This window comes from Rhyacophila brunnea, unplaced genomic scaffold (assembly GCF_057557595.1).
Source record: "Rhyacophila brunnea isolate RB1 unplaced genomic scaffold, BYU_Rbru_1.0 scaffold_9, whole genome shotgun sequence".
Classification (NCBI taxonomy): domain Eukaryota; kingdom Metazoa; phylum Arthropoda; class Insecta; order Trichoptera; family Rhyacophilidae; genus Rhyacophila; species Rhyacophila brunnea.
The window spans coordinates 25095165-25114061 of record NW_028233361.1 but is presented as its reverse complement, the minus strand read 5'-3'; the positions used below and the strand labels follow the sequence as shown (position 1 = coordinate 25114061).

The window sequence follows — 18897 nt, the reverse complement described above, 5'->3', positions numbered from 1 at the left end:
ATTCGCGTAGTACGTCAAACAACGCTCGCAATTGGCATCTCACAAGTTTGACGCACAGAAGCAGTTGAAAATGGGAAAACACCATGCCATCAACCACGTAGATAATAATACAAGGAACATGTATGTAAGCTAATGTTCCTATGAATATTTGGCTTATAAACAGTACCCCTTAAAATATAATATATCCAACCAAAATAACCTTTTCAATAATATAGTATATCAAATTTAATTTTAACTTCGTCATTGATTAATTTTTGTAGACATACTTTCTAAAAACATAGCTTCATAAATGTTGTCCCTATATAGTCGCTTTTGAATTGATCGCTAAATATTTTTAATCCTTTTCGGTAAGTTAAGCATATTGTGAAAGGTCCGGCGCAACTCTCTTGCTTCCACCACTGCTAAATTCTTGCATACTAAAATTTATCAGTCAAACGTATTTGTTTTCATTGAACTCAGACTATAATGTCTAGACTCGAGATAGTGTTTGATAGTTTTAAAATTCAATTAAGCTATGCCTAATCCGAGCCATAGTAGATGATAGTAAAAAAATATTCATCTATCTATAAAATATCTAAAATTATGCTATTAAACCATACATAATTTTAGATAGTTTATAGATAGAAGAATATTTTTTGTCGATTATGATTTGGTAAGGCAGGATTTAATGAATTTAAAAAAAAACTAACCAACATCATCTGTAGTATGATTCTTAATTCAACGAAAACAAATAAGTTGTACTGAAAAAGTGTGCACTATTTTTATCTGATCGCCCATACTATACTTAAACTATTATGGTTTGGTTATGCAGAGCTTAATTGAATTTAAAAAAAAACTAACCGGCACTATCTACAAATTTTATTCTGAGAAAGTGTAGTGTGCCCTATTTATGTCGGGTCTTAACATCCTTCTTTCACCTTTCGCCACTGCTGTTAATTGTCAGTATATTGAATTTGAGTAACTGAAGTTACAGTCTATATACTTTCCATTTACAACTGGTTAGTATATTATTCATACAACTGTAAGAAATGTGATCTTAAATTAGGTATAAATAACGGAGATAAAAGCACCAGTAACATTATTTGTATTTATTTTAATTAACACAGTGTGTTCTGTTTGTTTCAGTGTGCAACCGCACCTACTACGGAGACGTCGGGAAAACCTATGAACTGAAGCTCGGAAAGCCGATCGAAGGCCGCCTACCTTTTCTCTGCCACCTCACGTTCACGGCGAATGGACACGTGCACGGCGACATTGTACAGGTACAACCTCACATTACGTATTTTTCTTTACGCCTGGGACGAAATGAAACAGAAAAGCCTGCCTAGAAATTCGAGTGCTTAGCGAAATTGATATTTTTTGCAAGCACTGTCGAATCTCATTGAGAAGAAGAAAAGTATATAGGCTTAATACTTGTTAATATATTAAATTCTTCTACAAATTATTATTCTTAGTCGTATTCCATTTCGCGTATTTCATTAGTATCATTACTTTAATAATATATGATGGAGACGCCCCTTTTAATTCAATATTTCTTCAAGGTGCCCTTAAAATCGGAAACAATTTTAGTGATATAATAATATGTAAGCTTACTATTATCCAAGTAGTTTCTCAATCGATACCATAGTTCTATATGGAAACAATTAAAATTTTCAAGGTTTTGAGTTAATGCCATTTGAAGTAGAAATGTCTTTTCTTTATAATTCAACAAAAAAAATGAAATAATTGCAAGATAAAAAGAACTTTCTATATACAACGTTTTTAAATTTTCTGTTGAATCATAAAAACTTGACTTGACTAGCTTATTTATTATTAACAAGTAATATTGATTTCGATAGTAAAGCACATATATATTAATAATTCAGTTGCTAGGACCTCAGACCCCTGGCGACCAATAATGGTGTCGAAATAATTTCTTATACAAAAAAGAATTAATTGAAAATGAATTCAATTTTACTCAAAAATGGCTAAAAGTATTTAAAAAAATGCATTGGCATCGTGTTCTGATATATTCTAAAAGTTTCAAATGTATAGCTAGTCGGGGAGTTAGTTAAAAATAGATTGCAAGATTTGTACCGGACAAAGAACCACCGGACAAATAAGAATACGAGCTAAGAAAAACGTTGTAATAAAATATCTTCAATGGGTCATAAAATCGAATAAAGTTTTCTGTGATTCTTCAGTAATCCAATTATAAACGGGAATGTCTGGGTTGGATATTTGTTAAACTCTAAAATTTGTGCATTGCTAAGTTCATTTGAACTAAATAAAAAATAAATACATTTCTTTCTAAAATCAAGGCTTGGACAATGAAATGAGAATTTTTGAAACATTTTCAAACGCAAGGTATTTTGGGTTGTTTCTTTATAGAACCAAGATATCAAAATATTGAATACTCATATACGATAAAAAACGATCACATATTATTTTTATTCTCAAAGGTTATGAAAAATAATTACCTATTTTTGCCAAATTATTTCGCTATTTAACATATTTAGGTACTCGTAAAGATTCTTAAACCCTGATATATACAGGGTGGTAGTGCCACAGCCAAAAAAATGTCGATTCCATTAAATCTATTCTAAAAATTTATATTCTTTGCAGTTCTACCTTAATTTGCCACCTCCAAACAATACATGACCTCCTTCCTAGTAAAACAGGACGTCACTGTTGCTGCCCTTGTTTCTTTTAGATGTTGATTCCATGTAAACTTCTCTATATTATCTTCCTGGAAGTATTTCTGAAGCAGTTACCAAGATGTAAAGAGTGCTCTCATAAATACATAATTTTGAATAGCTTTTACAAAAATAGATAGATACTCGAACGTTATATAATTTATTCACCCTTTTCCTGAATCGAATACTTTTAATATGCATTGTTTTCCTTTTTCGAATTTTAAAAGTATATAGGTAGGTACTTCTTGAAACAAAGGAGCACAGTAAATATTTATTTAGATATTACCTACCAAGCTTCATAAAAACAAAAGTTAAAATCACTACATCAACCGTATTTGCTTCTAAGCGGAGTATTTAGACCTCTACAGATTAGAGATTATTAATAAACTATTTTACGAGGAATAGTTATTAACCATTTTCCCAACCCATTAATTAGTTTCCTGCACCGGATAAAATACACATAAAAAATATAACTCATTTATTCCCAGCCACGGGATTGAACCCGCAACATATAGCTATAGAGACTAGGGATTGCAATACCGAATAAAAATGTCAATACCGGTTTTTCAGTATTTCTTATTGAATACCGGTATTTCTTTAACATTTAAAAAACAGAAGTAGGTACTTATCAATAAATATAGCTATTCATTTTTTTTACATATTATTTTATAGCAAAAACCTACATACCCTACATTTATTATGTTGACATTTAAAAATATGTATTGATCATAATTGTAGAACTAGTGATTTTTTACGAATAATTTGAATATATTGATAATTTAAACTAAAGCCCTCAGAAGCTCATCAAGTGCAAAAAGTCCCGGCTGCCGGAAAAGCTTCTTAAATTCAACGCTTGTACAGTCATCAATAGTTATGAAATAATTGAACATTTTTGTCACAGATGTTTTCTATTTCGAAATAATATTATGATAATTCATCGCGACAATTACTTATATAAATATATTTGATGAAATTTGTTTTATTATTTTTTCACTTCTATTGGATTCACTCAATATTTTTGCATTTTAGCAGTACATAACTTAAAAAAATTTCAAAAACGTAAACGAGTGTGCTTTTTTAATACCGAAAATCCTAATATTTTTTAAAACTAGTATTTCGGTATTGACAAATACTGGAATACCGGTTTTGAAATACCGGTATTGCAATCCCTAATAGTGACGGCAGCTCTACCAAATAGATAACTATATGTTAAACAATATTTTTTTTTCAAATTGTATATTTATATAAGCAACTATATGCATTCAAAAGAAATACCTATCTTCGCAAAATTGCAATAATACCTACTTACAATAAGTAACACAAACTATTGCATTGTTTTCACCATTATTAATTCGTAGACATTTATTAGCACAGCCACAAAAGAACTATCATTAATTAATACTCCTCTCAGCATTCGTGGAGTTCCCCTTGAACGTGTAGACAAATATAGATACTTATGTCGCATAATTAATGAACACTACGACCAAAACACGGAAATAAGATGCCGGATCAAATGGGCAAGATATGCGATTACAAGCTGAACAAAACCCTGTGCACCCGTCATTTGTTTAAAGATACAGTTGGATATAATATTATGATATGTCTTCTTGAGTCTCTTGTATTGTGTAGACTAAATCAATAAAATTAATAAAATGGACATTAAAAGAGGGTACATGAGATAAACACAAAGTGACATTTGTTTTCATAACAAACTTCTTATGAATATAACAATTTTTTAAAGTCGGATAATATGTTTATTTGATTGTTTATTCATAGATTATTTTGAAAACAAAATATCAAAGAAATAAACGCGGTACTGTCCGACCACAAGATCTCGTCGATAACAGGAAGTCGCTGTAGTCGCATATAGAAGATTTATCAGTAACGTACCTGTCATGGCGGCAACGCGTATTTAAATAGTGTATCAGCTCTCTTTATAGATGCGACTCCTTTTTTCTTCGCAATTAACCAAAAGCTTACTAATAATAATTCTAACATCACTTCTAATTGTTTTAGACATATTTTTATCATAAAATTATGTATATTGATAGATCCGTACAACACGGAAGGGTAAAATGAAATGATAAATTTGTAGGCGTTCCTCATTTGAACACGGAAGTACGATTAACTGCATAGGCGGGGCTTGTTAGTTCACAGTTTTAACACGTGGAGACTATTTCGGTAATATACATTGAAAGAATTACTGCGTGAGACGTCTATCGAATTTTGTGTGTCAGATTCAACACTCCTGCAACGCCTCGTTAAGTGGAATAATGTTGATTTCGCGGATTTTCTTAGCTTTGGAAAATAAATCAATTTTCCTACCAAGAAAATAGTAATATAAAACCACAAATACAAATATAAATATAAAATACAAAAACAAACAAAAAAAGCTATTCAGTCAATGAATATCAAAGATTACGAAATCATATTATAATATCGTGTATTTTTATAACCTGTATCTGTATATGGATCATTTCATGACTAGTAAATACAGTCTTAAAACAATGACAACCAACATTCATTAAGAACAACGTTTCCTAATTAGTTTTAGTAAACAAAAACTTTTATATTTTGTGCAACACAATGAAAGTTTTTATATATTTAGCGGAGCACATAAAAATGCACCACATGCGACAAACTATTGTTTTGCTACGAATTTCTTCAACAAGTTTACGCTCGGTTAGGAAAAATCTCAAGGGTTGTGAAAGTGTTCAAATTATTTTACTTCACACCTGAGATCCAAAATTGCAACTTATGAAACAGTACTATTATTGTAATAAAAATATTTATTTATTATTTGATTAATTATTTTTTATTAAATGAAACACAATTTTATAGTACTTATTCCACTTTTTCATTAAATTCTGTACCGGTTTTGTCCTCTTCAAGTAGACATTATCAGTTGATAATTTTTCCTTGAAGAGAATGAACTGGTACAGAATTTAATTAAAAAGTTAATAAGTACTATAAAATTGTGTTTCATTTAATTACAAATAATGAATCAAAGAATACAATGCAGTTTCACCATGAATTGACAGTTAATACCATAAAAGAAAAAAAAATAGTGCTCCACGCTGTGCAAAACTCTACGTAAAATATACGAGAAGATCTTCGTAAGTTCAATATGAACCTTGTAGAATCAATTGTTGCGTCAGGAAGGAGCTTACATAAGAACAAGCAGCATCTGTCAATAGGGAGACGGCAGATCACGACACTAAAAGCGCAAGATGAAAGTATCGTGCGTAACTGGGATCATCTACTGGATACTGTTGTAGAGTTTTACAGCGCTCTATACAAAGATGACACTGACATCAATTCACATCTTCCGGTGAACGGAGAATATGGAGATCCTCTTCCCGAGGTTACTACCACAGAGGTGGAATATGCCTTGGAGTTATAAACCTAATATTTCATTTGATTTTGTGAATACATAATATGACGGAAAGATAATACGCAATTATGAATGACAACAATATATATTTCAATCGATCAGAAAATCAAAATTGCGTTCTAACTTTATCCGTGGTAATTTCAAAAGCTAGATCACGTAGTTATTGGCCAAAATATAATTTTAAATGATCATGACTATTAATTATAGTGTTTGTTTTCTAATACTACAAACAATCAGTACTGCTCCATCTACACTATACGGTCTAGCATAGTTCAAGCGTAATCAAACTTGAGCTAGTCTTTTTGAACTACTTTGCGAAAAAAACATACCTTACAAGCACCACGTACACTCGCAGAACACTTACAATTTATCTTGCAGAACCCTAATTTGGGAAACACTGGTTTAAAAAATATGCATAAAGGTTATAGAGTAAATATACCGATATATATATATTTATTTGTTTTATGGTTTTAACTATCAATTGGTGGTGGAAATTCATTGTATTAATTAAAACAAAACAATATACTCGTAACATAGTTTCTATTTTAAAATATGAAACGACGATATATTTTGGCTCAGTGGCCGGTTACAACACTACGAATATAACTTACTGTTAATAAATATGAACAAAACTACCGATAACTCGTAAATTCTTTCTCTTGTCTGTCGAAGTCATCATGAATACAATAGTTGAAATCATGAAACACAGTAATTTCTACATTTTATTTGCACATATAAATTATTAATGTAATATTATCGTGTGTTATGTTTTTACAACGTTAATATTATTTAAAAGTGTAACTAGTGAATCTGATAAAAATAAATATATTTTTCTCCAGAGAACCATCCATTAACAACCTTTTTCAAACCGAATAGAAATGCTATGAAGCCATTAATAACCATACAATTCAACCCATTTCATAATACATTAAACGTTAATGATGGACGAGTATAATTTTATTAACAATAATGTTTGTTTTTTCTCATATAAGAAATACGGTTGATAAAAATCCAAGCGAATAAAAATTGCCGGTGTGTCGACAACACATAAAATACAATGTCTTCGTATATTTCACCAAAATGAAATCTTTTCGCAATATTTTGGGGTAGATTTAGTACTAGATTCATCCCTAGACGTTAAGCGTCGCATAAAATGAAATATGTAAGACCGATTTCCAGTTTTATATTTATTAAGAGTATTACAAAATAGCGCCCGTGCAAAAATTCAATTTTCCCTGTGCTGTATATAAAAAACAAGTTTACAAGTCGGTCGCTGTAGGGTAGGAAGAGGTTTTAGAATCTACACAAGCGATGATTCTCAATTTTATCCGAAAAAACATAAGCAGACTTTAAAAAAAATCATTATTTTAAAATAGACCACACTAAGACGTCAGTCACTAACGCCAAAATAGTTTACCGTCGGGTCTCTCAGCTCACTGCTAGTAATAAATTGGGGTCCAAGAGTCATAGCTCTTAGACAAGGTCATCTTTGTGAGCATTGCTCGATATTCCGCCAGTACGTGGTACCATATATTAAAGGTGTTATCCATCCGGAAAACTCTTCTCAGCATTGCTGACCCTCATCAGGTTACTCCTACAGATGCGTTTTCTGTCCTTGCTAGAGTACTTCCGTCAGACTTGCACATTCAGATGCACTTTGCGACGACCGATTTGATTGAGGGCCTGGAAGCATAAGTTGGTACTATTTTAATAACATCACCGCATCCCGATCCTGGAAACAATGGGATAACTGGATGCCGGTACATTTGGACGCCGCACTATCGTAGACACGTATACAGAACGTAGACGAGGAATTTTAATCAGTTTCTATCTACTACTTGGTAGTCTTAATTCATTTTACTCTTAGCAGATTGAGAATTACCTACCATGCCTAAGGCTTTATATAAAAATAAAAATAAAACTATTTTTTCGTTGGAACATAAACATATGCACGATTAAATCATTATTTACGCGTGCATATTTAAATTCTCACCAAGTATTAAAAAATAATATGTAATAGAATAATTTAAATATAAATAATAATATTCAATATTTTTAAGTACCTATCAGTACCTAACATCTATTTATTTTCGAATTGCGTGGCGTCCAGTTGTCCCAGGGCCAAATCGTCCAAGACCCATCCTGGATCCATGGGGTGCTGCGCTCGTATAGTTAGTTGTTGCCCATAAAAACGTTCACATAATATAAAAATAGCTATGATTGGCTGCAAAAGAATAGACTGGGTCAATTATTATATTCATATGTCTGATAATTCGACCAAATTTGCATTTTTTTTAAAATTTGAATTATGATATGTTGTATTCTCGAGCCCCTTCTGAATGTTAAAAAAAACCATACACAGCTACTTTATAAGAGGCCATCCATAGACAGAACCCGCTGTGGTAATAATAATAATAACGATGAGATTTAAGGAGCAAGTGACGGCCCACAATTTGGAGGATCATTGGAAAGAGTTGCTGGTATATTTTCTCAACAAAGCCTTCGGACGGTTCGTGGCATAAAGCGTTCACGTTCCCCCGGCAAAAGCGGCGTATTTTACGTTCACGGAACATTAAACCCGACTGTAAAGACTGTGCCACTTTTGTGCGAACGCCTTTTTACAAGACGCAGACATGTCACAACCGGCTGCGAATACTTAGAGCTGCTAATCAGGGAACACAAAAAATAATTGAAAGTAAGTTGCCTAAGTTGCCTTCTGTGCCTTCTGGTAACTCACTTCTCAACTTCGGCCATAAGAAAATTTAATTTATTCTCGAGCGTGGAGAAAATGAGATAAACTTAAACACGTGTTAAAGAATATTATGATATTACGTTATATATTTGTTTTGGTTTATCTGACTGTAACGCAACGCAATACAACACACACATACACACATTCACACATATACACACCACACTCTCTCTCTGTCTGCCAACGGTATACATAGCTAAAAACTGCCTCTCTCCGATAGAGATAAATTTGTATTTGAAAGAGTTTGCACCTTTGTTGCGCGATCGCATAAAGACAAGCGTTCTAATGCGCGTTGTACCTAAACGGTTAGTTGCGTATATGCATGTCTCTCATACGTTTAAAAAAAATATATTTATAATACCGTTGAAACTCACATAAAATAGACACCGGCTTTATCGAAATTGATACCTACTAATCTATATTGTTATTCAAATCGCCGCATTATTAATTAGCTATGCATATTGTTAACCTATGTTGGTTTTCTTATCATGTAAATGATATTACTATTGTTAGCTAAATAGCGCAATTTTGACAGATGGTATTATAATGAGCATTAGAAGCTTGACATAAACGAATTAACATTCAATAGTGGTGATAATTAAGGACACTCGGCGCTTTTTGTGTTCGTTGCGTGTTATTGCCTGACCGACATAAAGTAATAAACAGAATCTGGTTTCAAAGCCTTGGTCGATGGCGACTGACTTTTACATTTTTATTTCATTATTATAGTCTGTGTTCCACCCTAATTAGGATAGAATATATTCTTAGTAGCTAAATACTAGCGTAATTTCAACTCCAATTACATAATATTATTATTTGTAGGCGCCGTCAATATAGAGAAGGTTATATTCAATGTCTCTAGTGTCGAACGATATTCCACTCGGGGTACAAATTGTCTGAAGGATGAGTTGTCACGCGAAGCACGGGCTTGGTTGTTGTTTTGTAACGAAAAAATCGTCAACGGTGTGATCGTAAAGTTAAAATAATCAAGACTTACGATCAGGAGACTGCACGCTTAACATTTTAATAGGTTTCGATACTAATCGGCCATTGTTAAGACTTGTGACACTGGAAGATAACGCTAATTTGGTAATGGTTATGGAATAATATAAAGGTTATTCGGCCATTCTACGGAATACTTAAATTTAAATTAGAATTGAAGAGCTGGGTAATTTTTTTTTTAAACTATAGCTTTAAAACAAATGTGTTAAATTATTTTCATGTAGTTTTTTTACATACGGTATACCTAATGAGAATTTTATTTTTTAATATATTTTTCGGGTCATAAGGTATTTTTATTAACCACATTATTCTCTGCTTTTCTACAACCCACGTGTTCTTTTTCTTCCGTATTTTGCAATTTTGCTTTTTTTGTCTTTCCCATTCCCTAACAGCATGTCTTCACAGAATCATTGTTCTATGTTAACGTGTCCGATTAAATATGGCAACATACAAATATATTGTATATTTTATTTGTTTGAAATATGAATCACATTACCACTTTATGATGTGTATAGACATAACGACAATTGCACCCACTGGTGGTAACCATATACTGTAGACTGTAATCACCATGCCCGCACACCCTGCGTAGTGACCAATAGACATATTATTTGACTCGTCGTGGAATTTGGCAAGGTACGACTCGTATCTCGGCAATTCGAATTCGAACTTTTCCGCGTACATTAACTATTCCAGACATCTAGCTTGCAGCTATAACCACTAGCGTGATGTTCACTTGTCAGTCGCTGCGAGCCATTGCATCCACAGATAAAAAATACTCGTGCTATTAGTGTTTTATGCGTAAGTCCTAGTTGTAAATCAATGATAATATGTACTACATAAATAATGTAGGGTTATCTGTATTGAAATCACGAGTAAAATTTTGATGTAACACGCTTTGATTATTCTATAAACGTCAGTCATTAAATAGTGGGAACTAATCAAATCAACTCGTGCCGCGGTTGCCAAATTCATAACACTGCCATCTAGTGGCGCTCCTACATTGTTATGCACAATTGAATTTAATATTGTATGACACTTTCATCTCCTTTATTTTACCTGGTGAATATTAAAGCATCTAATATGTGTATAGTCTACGGCTACACCTTCATAAAATATACTCATATATTACCACCAGGTTAATTAAATATGTGGCTTATAGACTATTGCTTTCTATAAATATAATTTTATGCTACACTAATTAATAATATAGTATCTATTAATCCAACATAATAGAGAAGTGTTTTATTAATCATTAGGCGCGTAAAGAGAAGTTAATATTTATTATTTGAATTCTCGCGCTCTTATTAGTATTAATTTGTTCAGGAATAATGATAATAAAAGCTTTTAGCCTGGTAGTAATACTGAGAAGTGTCAAATATAAAAACATAGTAGAAGTTTATTAATGTATGTATACTATGACCCTTTATAGAGGTTATACTAATTTAACGTTTTTACGAATAATAGTTATCAGCCATATTTTGCCTGAGAACAATATTCTTCTTGAGCAGGCAAAACGCGGTGGGTTACTGGCTACCGACCGCCTCTAAATGTTGTAATCTGCACGTGAACGCGTCTAATCTGAGTGCAGAAAACAACAAATGTGACTGATCACACATGACGCAATTGCGTGATACAACTGATGCAGTAGAACACCCGCTTTTTATCGTTTTTCGAGGCGTTCTGATTGCTACTGGCCTTCCGAATGTCTCTTCCCGTGACAGGAAAAATTTTCGTAGAGACCAATGATTTTGTTTCGTGGCACGATAGATAGCAGGTGTACTACGGCGTTTTACCCTTTCGTATAGGATGGTCGATTACACGGGCAGATAAAATGCTACTGATAACCGTCTACCGACCGCTTCTAAATACACGTGACCGTCAAAACGCAGCTAATCTGAGCACAGATCACAAACATTGTGACAATGGCATGCTATAACCGGTGCAGCGGGACAAAACTTGCTACCGCATCCCGAGGCGTTTTTAACGCTTTCCAAATGCTTTCTCCTGCGACTGTTAAAACTTTCATGCAGACAGACTAATAATTATAAACCAATGGTTTTATTTGATGGCGTGGGTAGCGGGTGAACCGCAGCCGACAATGTTGACAAAACAACATAAAATTTAGCCAGACACTGGATTTCTAATGTCATATTATTATCATACCTGTTCATATTGTTATTACATTATACTCATTAAAAAAAATAGCTATTAACAGAAAGGTTAGTAGACGCCAGTTATTCTGTAACTTATAGTCATAATATGAGGATTATAAAAGGTTCATTAATACCCTCGATTAAGTAGTAACCAAGAGTCCTAGCTTTAGATTATAGAAAAATATAGATATAGCTATTGCAAGTGTTTGTCCCTCAAAATATGACGAACTTTTTCACGCACTTGCCTCGCCCCCTTCACGCTTCCTCCGCGACTAGGGAATCCAATCCCGAGCCAAAATTCTGATCCCGGGATTTCGGGATTACAATTTGACAATCCCGATATCCCGGGACTGGTCCCTGGATTGGCATTTTTTCCATTTTTAATATAAAAAAATTATATTTACAAATAACATTGATAAAATCGGTCATAAATAAATCTAGTATAATTTATACTATTTAAGACATTTATTGTTAATATTGTATATCTACGTTCAATCTTGGAAATACAGAAGTTTAATGGAGTAAATAATATTGCAATATAAATAATAATGTGAATTTAATATGAGATTGCTGTTTCCGATAGTAAAGACTTAATGAATGGATTAGCGAGATTTTAAATAGTTAAGCAAATAATCATGGTGTATTTATGGCCTTTCCGCTTCATATATCTAATTAGTCAGCCAAATATGAAACTACTATAAAACGTATGAGATCATGGTGGAATTACTTTGTTAAAAGTGCAAAACATTGTTTTTTTTCAATCTTTCTCATTTTTATTAATTTATATGAAAAAATAAAATGAATCGGTAACTTCCACATGGGTATAAATCAAACTTCATTCAAACTCAGTTTAATTCTAATGTAGTTATTTGTTATTAAAAGTTTTTTTTTCTGTAATATTTTCATTTTTATTTTATTTTTCATAAAAAATAATAAAAAAAATCAATCCCGAAAGATTCGGGATTATGTTTACCAATCCCGGGATTCATAGGTATCGAAAATAGCTCGGGATCCCGGGATTTCGCGATTCGGGATCCCGGGATTGGAATCCCTATCCGCGACCCTTTTCTGGGTTATTCGAAAATATGTGTGACAGTATGCGTGTCGTAGTGTTACCAGATATCGAATATTTATTCCAATGTTATAATTTTACAAGCGATGTTTTTATAAAGTATACTATGGCAACACTGGCGTGTTGGCTAGGCACTTGGTAAAACATTACTCACTAAAGTCGGCTCTTGCGAAGGGCTTGGTCCTAGCTCTACATTTTTGTCTGAAATATCCACGACAATTCGTTTGGTTTTTATGTCTGATCCAGTGTAAAAACTTGTTGAATCGAGCGAATAATTTAATTATTCCTCGTAAAAATCTGTTAACGTAACATATTACTATACTCTATAAAATTAGGTAAAAAAAACATAAAAGTATCAATAATAATATGTTGACACGTCTATTAGTAAATGTTACATTAGACAGGTTGATTTTGTATGAGTACGTAAATATTGCTTCACTAAGTCGCTAAAACTCCCCTGCTTATAGCTTTCAAGCTATGTGGGTAACTGTAATAAATGAACTCTCTGATGGGAAAATGATAAGAAAATGGCGAGGTTTTCTTGTTATAATAATGGCTCTAAACCCTTCATAATGTGAGCTCTCCGTTGGATGGTGTTTACTATTTTAGAATATACGCCGATAATTTCGTCATGGTTGTTTCTAATCAAATAACATAATGTTATCTACTATATAACAAGTAGGTATTGAATTTTGTTATTAGGCATTTGAAAAAAAATGCCAGTTTTAATAATTGTTTATCATTTTCACTTCGATTTATTAAGACGGACTGAGTTAAATATATTTTTGAAGAAATCTACACTTTCAGAGATATCGAATGTCAAAAATAAATTGACTTTTCCTTGCGACGCCATACTGGTAGCTTTGTCGGTTATTGTGTTCTAATTTTCATCATTTTCGAAGTCTTCGAATGAAAATTTAAAATTTTCATACCAAAAAAAAATATTTCACATGTAGATTCATTTTATTAGATACTATAAAATCCAAAAAATAATAGAATTCGAGAAGTATAGCAAATACAATTATAAAATAAAATATATACTATTACTATTTTTTTAAATTGAATATTCAGTTGTTATTGAAAAATAATAGAATAACTATTTATGTTTTCATTTCATATTTTTTCCATATCATGTAAACCCACAAAACCGTTTGTCTATTGTTTTTGTTTTCATTGGATTCTATTTTTGAAATCTAGCTGTCACTTCAAACAAAAAATAATGTCAAACGTTGTAACGATGTCTATTTTATTCTTAAGGATTTTGAAAGGTAATTATTGTTTAATGTGAAATAATTCAATTCCTAATCATTAATTACGTTTGGTAAAATATTGTTTATTCTGTTCCGATAATAAATTATAAGACAAAGAGGCGTATCAGTGTAGTAAAAAGTTATGTAGCGTATACTCTACGTTCAATAAAAAGATGGATACTTTTATTAGGTAAGTACATTAAAATACTAAGAAAAATGTAATAATCTTAATTTATCAATACTTCAATTTTATTTGAATATAGGTACTCTATATGCCTCCCAAAACTCAGGACAGCGGCTGGTTTACCTCCTTGAACCTCAATTCTTATCCGTTGCCCTAGATATTCGTATTCTATCTGAACGACACTTGCCATTATTTTTAACTTACTCATGTTTGATTTTTGCCTCTATATTCAGTGCGGAGTTTTCTTATGGCCCGAAAATTTTGAACTCTTCGCGAAAGAAAGTATAATCGAGTGTCTGTTTCATATTGTTATACTCTCTGTTTTCTTCCGGCAAGACTTGATAAATGTATATTTTATAATGTCATTTAAAAATGAGTCTTTACACAGTATTTTTTAAATGAATTCCAATATTGAAATATTTTATTACGATCGAGAGATTTTTCCAAATAATACAGTGTAATTGTCGAATTTAATGGTGACTACCATATTTCCCTTCTTGAGAACTCAAAATAAAAAATGCTGAATAACTGGGAAAAAATTACCAAAGTCATTTTATTACGTTAGTACACTATTACTTGGCACTTTTTTATAGTTAATTTTGTCGCAATTAGATAGGACAGATTTATATAGCATATTGGTCAAAGCAAAATCTTTTCGTTATCAACGTTTCTTCTTCCCTGCACTACCTGGTTATTTTACTATGTTTTTATTAGCTTGTATTCTTGTTTGTCCAGTACAAATTTTTTCTTGTTTGTCCAAGATTTGTATTGGACGATTGAAGATTTTTAACTAACTTTCCAACTAGACATTTGAAACTTTTAGAATATATCAGAACACGATTACAATGCATTCTTTTAATACTTTTAGTCATGTTTAAGCAGAATTGAATTCATTTTCAGTTAATTTTGTTTTGTATGGAAGGTTATTTTGGAAAAAAATTATTAAAAAGTAAAACACTATTATTGATTGCTAAGGGGGTCCTTGTAACTAAATTATTAATTACGTGCGTTATTATGGAAATCAAAATGAAATGTCAAAATGACATTTCAGTATTCTATATTTATTCACTATTTCTAACAAGTACAAAAAAAGTATTTATTAATACATAGAATTGTCAAGTTTATAATATGATTCAACAGAAAATTTAAAAACGTGGTATATAAAAAGTTCTTTTTATCTTGTAATTATTATTCTATTATATCAACTCCTGTTACACAGATAAAGTTAATTAATAAAATACTAAACATCTAAATATGATATCAACCTACGAAATACTTACGGCATAATATTGACATTAATTCATATGTTTTTTGCAGCTAATATTTGATGCTTTCAACGTTGGGCGCTACGATCCGACTGCTCTTGACGGATGCCCAGATGGTTACATGCAACTTTCAGAGCTTGGAAGACCATTCACAGGTAAATAACACAATAAAATATATACATTAAATATGCACTCTCATTACTGAGGACATTACAGATTAATATGCTATCAGTTTAGTGATTACATGATTACAATAAATGTATATTAATTTGTTAAACGGTGACAAGAGAAAAATCAATTGATATAAAAGACAAAAGAAGTTATGATTTGAAAAAAGAAACAAACGAGCATCACAATAGTATAGCGGTATTGCTAGGTTTAAAGCTGTCATATACATAATGGCAATATTCTTTCAACAACAATTTTATAGTCTTCTTTGTATGCATGGATCCTCTACAAAATTAGTTGATTATTAAAAGATTATCATCATGTTGGAGACAATAACTCATATATAATTGCTGCATTGGAACCACTGTCTCAGGTTTTACCTTCAATAAATGCATTTATTCCTATGCTACGTCTTTTTTGTATTTTTTTCTTGGCGTATCAGCTGCAGTTTTATATTTGTTGCAGATCATCACATGCACTTCATGTGCATATTCTACCATATATTATAGTCATAATTACTTCTATAATATATTTGAGTACCACAGTTAAAATTATTTTTATTATCTTGCACATCAATGTCCACATTTTACTGCTAACCGTATAAGTAAATATATATATCGCTATCCTGGAAACAGACTGTATTCTTTAAAAAATGCAGTATTAAGTTAACTATTAAATCGTCTATCCAATGGCTTAACTATCATATTCGTTTTAGAGTTATTCATAAATATTCGGTCGTGTTGTTAATGAAATTATACGTATGCAACGGTGTAAATTGCAGTAAAATACTTACCAACTACAAATTCATCCGGGGCTTAAAACGAATTAAGTTCTTTTAACTTTGCAATATTTACTCACGTCAATCACTATGGTCTCTGAGCACTACGTTTTTATTTTACCAAATTATCTATATCTCTACCAAATAGTATATTCTATGTTTTATGGTTTCGTTTAGGGAAGTTAAAAACTTTTTATTCAATTTTCTCAAAGCTATTATTTTTCAGTTATACTATGTTATGATGCCAGGAAAGCGACATATGTGTGTGTTTTTTATAACATAATATATTCATATATGTATGCTTTGACAACACGTCAATCAGTTATCATAAAAAACTAATTTATAGAGCAATTCATTATTTTTATAATCCTGTTGAAATTATTCATTCACTCAATGAAAATGTTTTGATATAGTTTTCGGAAATAGTTGATGTTTTTTTTAAATTTTACAAATCGTTTGTCCGCTACCGTTAATCGGCTTAAATCGAGCAAACACTCGAAAATTTCAAATCAATTACTTTGAAATTTTGTTGGTTTTTAATAAATTTGCGTTGAATTGTATTACGGCTATCGCTAGCTGTTCAAACGAAAACATTTATTTTGTCGTTTTCGGAATCACAATAACGGCTCCGAAAAATTTTGTTTTCAACGGAACGGACAATTAAAATTAACAAAGTAATAATACGAATTTGATGGAAGTTGAAATTTTTAATTGAAAATAATAAGAGTCGTTTTTTTCAAGAAAATAAACGTTTATTTGATGATAATTTTATGTAGATATAATATGATTATATATTCGTATTAATTTTATAAAGTTAATGACACTCACATAATGATATCATTTTATTTTGATTATAAATTCATTTAATAATAAAACTCACAGAACGAGCAATATAGTAATTGTATTATTATTATGTTTGAGATTGGCGTCTTTTTAGTATCGTAATAGATTTTTGTCTATCACGGCGTGTTCTTCCCTCAACGTTTAGGGCTCGTTGCAAAGGCAATTCCCAAGAAATACTGTATTAATTAAGTTATATAATAATTTATAAATGGAAACTTTGCTGTTTGCAATATCTTTTCTATAATCTTTTTAAAAATCAATGTAACTATTTGTTTTTCTTAATAAAAAGAAATAAGTGTACTGTTAGGTATGTGCGAATACGAACGCCGCTCTAAGTGTGTCGAGGGGTCTTTTAAAACTGAGAACAAACACCAGTAAACATTAGAAGTGTGTTTTATTATTTTGATTTAATAAGTGACTTGTGGATTGAGCAATTTCCATCTAGTGATGTACCCAATATTAAAGCTCCACAAAAACTTATGGTCGTAAACCGTATACTCTGTGGATATACCCAAACCATGGCACTGAGATTATTGTTGAGATAATATGCGGCATGTATGCTGGCAGAGTTTGACACTCGTGCCTCTGTACTGATAACTAATTCTTGACAATGATATTTTGTATTACTGCTTGTAGTTTTCGTTTTTACGTTGTCTCTTCAAAATACTGTCACGACTCTCTGTATCCTTATCATTGTATCGATTTAATTTCGGCAATTATGATAAAGGTGGATCCTGGTGCGGCTCGTCGTCGGGTTATGCAGTGTACTACAGCGAGACTTCCACCATCACCGTATCCGTGAAACTCTTCCACGCAAGGACTAATGCTCCGTTTGACTTCAAGCTTCGATACAAGTTCGTTTCGCAAATGGAAGCCATTGTCAGGTCAGTTTTAAAAAAATATGTTCATCCTGTGACTTTAATTTTAATTTATTTTAGATCTTCATCATCAGCCGGGGTCGGTCGATTGCTGGATGAAGACTTCCCTTAGATAGTATGTACATCCACCGAACTTTATAATGTCGTCTATCCAGCGGATTTTAGGCCGTCCCTGTGAGCGTTTATTGCTCCTTTGCTATCACTGTATGACGGCATTTATCAGCTAGTTAGCAATTGTTCACTTGCCGAACAACATGTCCAGCCCATTGTCTTTTCATCTGCTAAGCGACCTCTATCACAACGCGTACTATTTTCTGCTTCCTTATATATTGTTTTTTTGTAAACTTTACGCGTTATGCTCAACATGCACATTTCCGTCACGTTGCGCTACTCATAATTTTTGAATTTGTCTTGCATTAAGAGTTCATGTTTTACACGCACACGTGAGAATTGTTAGTATACATTGCTTGAAGACTTTAC

At 31.9% G+C, this 18897-nt stretch overlaps 1 protein-coding gene across 1 annotated transcript in view; it reads left to right on the top strand.

Annotated features, from left to right (window-relative positions):
* Positions 1–18897, top strand: part of LOC147063427 (uncharacterized) — a 100899-nt gene that overhangs the window by 45449 nt on the left and 36553 nt on the right. Inside the window, exons 2-4 of the mRNA XM_085959411.1 lie at positions 1126–1262; positions 15803–15905; positions 18267–18423. Coding sequence (XP_085815537.1) covers positions 1126–1262; positions 15803–15905; positions 18267–18423 — 397 coding nt within the window. The remainder of the gene's footprint in view (positions 1–1125; positions 1263–15802; positions 15906–18266; positions 18424–18897) is intronic.